This window comes from Aplidium turbinatum, chromosome 9, assembly GCF_918807975.1.
Source record: "Aplidium turbinatum chromosome 9, kaAplTurb1.1, whole genome shotgun sequence".
Lineage (NCBI taxonomy): Eukaryota > Metazoa > Chordata > Ascidiacea > Aplousobranchia > Polyclinidae > Aplidium > Aplidium turbinatum.
The window spans coordinates 23,095,752-23,101,751 of NC_137480.1; the positions used below are offsets into that span (position 1 = coordinate 23,095,752).

The following is a 6,000-nucleotide window of genomic DNA, read 5'->3' on the forward strand; positions in this document are numbered from 1 at the left end:
CAATCTTCTTCAGCAAAAGACTTAATATCTTTTCAATGGCCACGCTTTGATTATATCTTACACAACACCGATTGATTGAGTTTCAGCGGTAAGATTTTTTCCACTCACAACTCACATAGATCCCCGAGTCAGTAAAATTAGCCCTGATTCAATGTCAATGTCTGCAAATGGATATATTGATATGATATGTTACGTTAATATATAATAATTATGACAAATTACTATCTAAACCCTTGACAGCCTGTTTCACCTAAAAGAAGGATCATCAGAAGGTCCTTATTCAAATAATTGAAACTATTCTTCTGATGATACCTTCTGATGATCTTCCTTTTATGTGAAACAGGCTGTCAAGGGTTTAGATAGTAATAACTATATTTGATTTAATTCGCTCTGCTTGGCTTGTTGGTTGGCATTGAGCACTTTTTGTAGTATTAATAGTTTTTATTGTTTAATAATTATGACAGATATGTTGCCAGAACCCAAAATAAAATTTGGTCACTGAACTTTTCGTTAAAATCTTTCTTAGCATTCACCAATGATCCCAGAAGTGGGATGGAAATAATCAAAAAGGTAGACAGTATCACATTAAATTGGCAAATTTAATTTTATATAGAGCTTTCGCCGCACAAATGTTGCTTCGTCAACATATTCTTATTCTAATAGAAAGATTCTATTCAAATCTAGTATGTTGCTAAAATCATCGCATTAATCTTCGACAAATTTTTGAAGCACGTCATGAAGTTATATTGACTGCGAGACACTGTACTAACCCAGTCTGTAAAATTTTACATTTCTACATAGTTTCAACGTCATTAGTCGTCGCTAAACGTTAAAAGAATGTAAAGAAGGCAATTTTTGCTGGCTGGAATGTAATATTTTTTGTCTCTTTTCTAAAGGACGTTGATGCTTGACGAAATGATCGATCTGGTCACTTGAGCAAACCACCTACGTCATCGACGAAAGGGCGGCGTCTTGCGTAGCGTAGTTACGTTGTACTTGTTTTGCGTCACCATGAGACAGAATAGTCAGTAAAAGCTACAGTGGTTCGATAACCGTGCTGTGAGGTGCTAGCCTTGCATTGAGGAAAACCATGCTAGTTGGTAGACTTTCTTACTGAGAGTCATCGGTAGCAGAAAGTTCTATGTATGATTTGCGAAAATTTTGTATTCACATGATTTTCCTGTGCAATGGTATTCCTACGTCATATGTTTTATCATTCCTGTGGCCAGTTTTTATTTTTTCTTGAAACAAATGGCACGAAAGGTCGCTTGTAGCGTCACAGGCCAGAGATCGCTAACCTACGGTGCGGCACGAGTGCGACGCGAGACACGTAAAACAATTTTCATTGCCACACAACCGCATCTTAATTATACTCCCTAAACTGCTGTTGGCACACTGAAAGAATGAAAATCCTGAAGCTGGCACATATTTACCAAACAGTTGCCGATCCCTGATTTAGGGCGCGGCTGACCCACTAGCAGAGCGTTGAAAGGATAATTTGGCCAGATGCCAATGCGATCCTCGAGTCCCATATTCAGACGGTTCTAAGAAATACGCACTACATCCAAAAAATACGAGATGGTTTCTTCAAGTTCACCGGCCCCTTGGAGAGTTTATGGGGCCCCAAAATCACCCCTAAGCCCACCCCGGATCCAAAAGAACCCCTGCACCCCCCTGCCAACGCTACTGTGCACTAGTGATTGTCGTTTTTTGCACTGAATTATTTTTACTGAAGTTTCTGGCTGTCAGATGAAGGCAAACTTAAAAACAATCTCGATTCGCCTCGAAATACCACAGACATTCTTGCGAAGCATAATATGCTCGTGAGTGCTCAGCTTTATTACTGATAATCCAATAAAAACTTCATCGTTCTGCCAATTTGTTCGTTTGCTTAGAAATTTATGCTAGCAATCATTTTTTCCCCCAGGTCAAAGCACCTACGAGGAAGCGGCCGCCTACATTCAGTTGCAGTTTGAAGACTTGAACAAGCGGAAAGACACCAAAGAAATCTACACCCACTTCACTTGTGCGACCGACACGAATAACATCCAGTTTGTGTTTGACGCCGTCACTGACGTCATCATTAAGAACAACCTCAAGGACTGCGGGTTGTTTTAAATGATCTCAGGTAATTTTGAACAATTTGTTAATTTGTTTCACAAGTTGAGGTGTGGCTGGTTGGCCCATGCTCAGCTTTCACTTCAGGCGGTTTTAAAATAAACTGGTTGTAAAGTTTCCAACTTTCTTATTGGCTCAACTATAAACTGCTTTATTAGAAATAGTGAAAGATTTACGTCTGACGTCCATAAATTTACTTAATTGTCAATGTTTAAAGTGTTAGAAAGGTCCAGCTAACGTTATGAAACGTTCTAGTGACGAATTTTATCAAAAGCCACCGTGGCTTTGTTTCATGTACTGCAGCTGTTGACTGCTGATTTTGAAAGATTGATTCTATTTGCAGGTTGAAAATTCGATTTGAACTCGGCTGCTCTTCTAGTCTCTACCGACACCAAGTGAATGTTTTCGATGTATCGCATAAACCCCACTTGCCCCCCTCAAGGTTGTTATTGCCACACCCCTTCCGCCATTTCATTGTCACTAAGAATGTCTTCTCGCCGTTGCTGTGGTCACCGTCTCGTGCTGCTCATACCAGTTGCTTAGTGACGATGTAAACCCGTTGCCATGCCGACCGATTGGCGGGAACAATCGGACAATCTATGGGCGTTGCCATGACAACCCAAGTGTCAGTTACTTTCTGGCAGGTTGGCATTTTTTTGTCCAGCTGTGTAGCTCCACAGTGTTTTAAGTCGCAATGTACGTGTCAGGTTGAACTAATCCAGCTGGCAATTTCATCACTTTTGCATTATGACATCACAATGTGTGAAACGCAACAGTGATGGGGTTGCCGTCGGGAGCGTATTAGGTTCTAGTTTAAAAAAATGCTTTTTGTTATTTGTGTTTATTTATGACGTGCTCAAATGGGCGTCAAGAACTCGCGCAATGCACCGCCGCTCTTCCATAGAACACAGGGAATCGTGGAACCAACCAGTTTTGGAAAGGCTAATCTTGAGATTCATCTTTGATAGACACCATACACCAGGGGTGCGCAAATAGTTGTTGGCGCGGTTCAAAAAACAAACGTTTTAACTCTTCGCGACCCAAACGTTTCAGAAGCACATAATTTTGCGCAAAAAAATTTGCAATTTAGTATCAATTCAATTACGGTCGTCCCCGCTAAGCCCACATCGAAACCGCGCAATTTTGGCTTAAGCGGGAGACGATTCTCTGCCTCCTACACCTTCAGTAATTTCGGAATGGATCAAATTGGGCTTAATAAGCGGGTGGACCTATTAACTGTAGGTTTAATAAGCGGGGTCTACTGTACCATCATTAAAAGTATAAACTTTCTTGTACAAATGTTTTTGAAACTTTGCACATCAAAGAGTATATTATTGTATCTATTTTTGCCAAACAAGTGGTGTTTATAGTAAGTTTAAACAATTTTGCGACCCACTATTTGCGGACCCCTGCCATAATCGTAATGCTCCTTTCATTTATGCTGTTGATAATAATAATCATATAATTAATCATAAGATAATGGCCTCTTTCTGCAGACTGAATTTCAATGTGCTACGTTGATACTTGTAAACTTTCTTCTTGTGTTCCAATCTAAGCTATTAAATCGATTCGGCGGCCATTTTGTTTTACATAGCAAAAAAAGCAACTTCAGTTTTCGTTTTATAAACTGTTATACAGCAACATGAAATCAACTACAAACATAACTTTTCTTGCATGAAATAATTTACGTTTATCTAATGGGCGGCAAAGACTGGCTCACGATACTGTCCGGACTACGCAAGTAGTCCAATTATTCTCCTTGCTTATGAAAGTGAAAAGCTTTAAAGAGGCTTTTGCAGTTTACGGTAAAACAGTGTTATGCCTTGAACGACAATTTCTGGCTTAAAATGTTGAATGATTGTTGCTCAAACGTAGAAAGCATGTCCTTTTCCTATTCACTGCAGGAGCTTTCTTCCTCCACGCATTGTTTGCAAAGATGTTGCAGGTAAACAATTGAGCGCAACTACTCCCGTTAGCATTTTTGTGATGTGCTGCTTCATGACTTGAATATGTGACACTTGTGTATATTTTTAACGTAAAATATGTCCTCAATTCTTTAACTTCGATGATCATGTTTGCAGAAATTTATTGGCATCTTTGACAAGATAGCACTTGGCTTCCGAATTACATTCTTGGTACTTTGGTGTCGTTATTGCATCACAATACCATGTTGATGATACCCGAGGTACTTGTTGTCGTTGTTGTGGAGTGACTGTAAATTGTGTATCTCGTAACTTTATTAGATCATTTTCAATGAAAAAATTACCTTTATCTTTTGTTGGTTCATCATAACCAAACGTTGAAACGACGCTAATGTGAGATATTACCCGCCCAGCAATGTTTTAGTAGCACAGATTCGCGCTATCTGGTTAGAACACGTTTTTTTCCAACGCTGAGATTCTCAACCGGTTGCCTACCTCATGACAGGCAACTTCAGCATCAATTGAGGCCCAGGATAGGTGGCACCGAAATTCCAAATGCATTTTTGGCTGGAGCTGAATATAGTACCACGATTGTTTCCCGGCTTTGCAACCGCAAGTTACGTTAAAGATTTTATTGTCGTCGCGATACTGACGATAGGGAAGTAACTTCCATATTTTTCGTGTGATCTGATACGAGATGGCAAGGCTTCGATAGTCTGGTTGAAAGGGTCTTCGTTGTCATCGGGACGTCCTCTGGTAGTGATGTGTTTTCCTCAGTGGGAAAGGGGTGTGCTTGCAATCAGTGGATGGTGTTTCAAAATGAGACAGTTGTTCAAACTGTTGGACAGAAGGTGCACGCCTTAAAGCTGTTAAAAGTTTAAGTGTATTGCTCAAAGGAGATGTCTTCTCGGAGTCGGACTTTAATCTGTGAAGTTAAAACCGGTTGTATGGTAGGCAACTGATGGAAAAAGGCCAGAAAAGTCCCACTTGTGTTTTTGACCGCACCAGCGTACGGTCAAAAATTGCTTCTTTGAGAACTTAAGTGTAAGTGTATTGAACTTGTTAGTGTAACTATTGTGTTAAGTGTATTGCTTCTTTGAGAACTTAAGTGTATTGAACTGTTAAGAATCCAGTGGTACTTGCAGGGGATCATGATAGTCGAAGGCAGAAGTTAAGTTGAACCCAACAATAAAGTGTCAACAAACAAAATGCATAGGGAACGTTCAAATATTACGTAACGCCTTCGAGGGGGAGGGAGGGTTTAATGCAAAGCGTTACGTTAGCATCACATCGGGGGGGGAGGGGGTTCAAGCAAAACGTTACGTAGCGCTTTCGAGTACGGAATGGTAGTTTTTTGTGCTGAATTCATAGTTAAAAAGCGTTACATGGGGGAGGGGGGGTTAAAAATTCGGAAAAAAAGCGTTACGTAATATTTGAAAGTTCCCTAGTATCATATTTCGGTAAAGTATTAAAATAAGTAGCATAGAATATGCTACAAGCACTAACTTTTGCTTTCAACTACCATTGAAAAGCAGGTTGGGTACCCTCTACCAGTGACTATACATCTTACAATGAAACATCCGATAACATTATATTTTGCTATGCACGACACAAACTAACTGATTTGTTGGTACACACCATGTAAAAAGTTTGGCAATCTTCGTTTGTATTGATTAAACTTTTGTAAGCGCCTCCATGAATCAATCAGAAGCTGTGACGTCGTTACGTAAATGGAAGTTAGAGGTGGAACAGAAAAAACACAGTTCTGATAGAAAGTAAATTAAGTAAACGTTCCACCGTAGGCAGCTTATAGGGCCAGGGAATACATTTGAATGACGTAAGTTCCATGCCCACCACGGTCATAACTCTTTTTATGTAATTCCCCAGCAACGTGCAAAGCACTGATCAACTCTGAGTGCTAGAAGGGTCACAATTGGACGGTAGCCAATTCACCAAGTTC

General features: G+C 40.0%; 1 protein-coding gene across 2 annotated transcripts in view; it reads left to right on the forward strand.

The window, feature by feature from the left end:
* The window catches only part of LOC145776625 (guanine nucleotide-binding protein G(i) subunit alpha-like), a 30,730-nt gene extending 25,455 nt beyond the window's left edge, over positions 1–5,275 (forward strand). For both annotated transcript variants that reach the window (XM_082587854.1, XM_082587855.1), the window contains 2 exons: positions 1,928–2,128; positions 2,462–5,275. In XM_082587854.1, coding sequence (XP_082443980.1) covers positions 1,928–2,118 — 191 coding nt within the window. In that variant the 3' untranslated portion in view covers positions 2,119–2,128; positions 2,462–5,275. The remainder of the gene's footprint in view (positions 1–1,927; positions 2,129–2,461) is intronic.
* Positions 5,276–6,000: the final 725 nt, after the last annotated feature.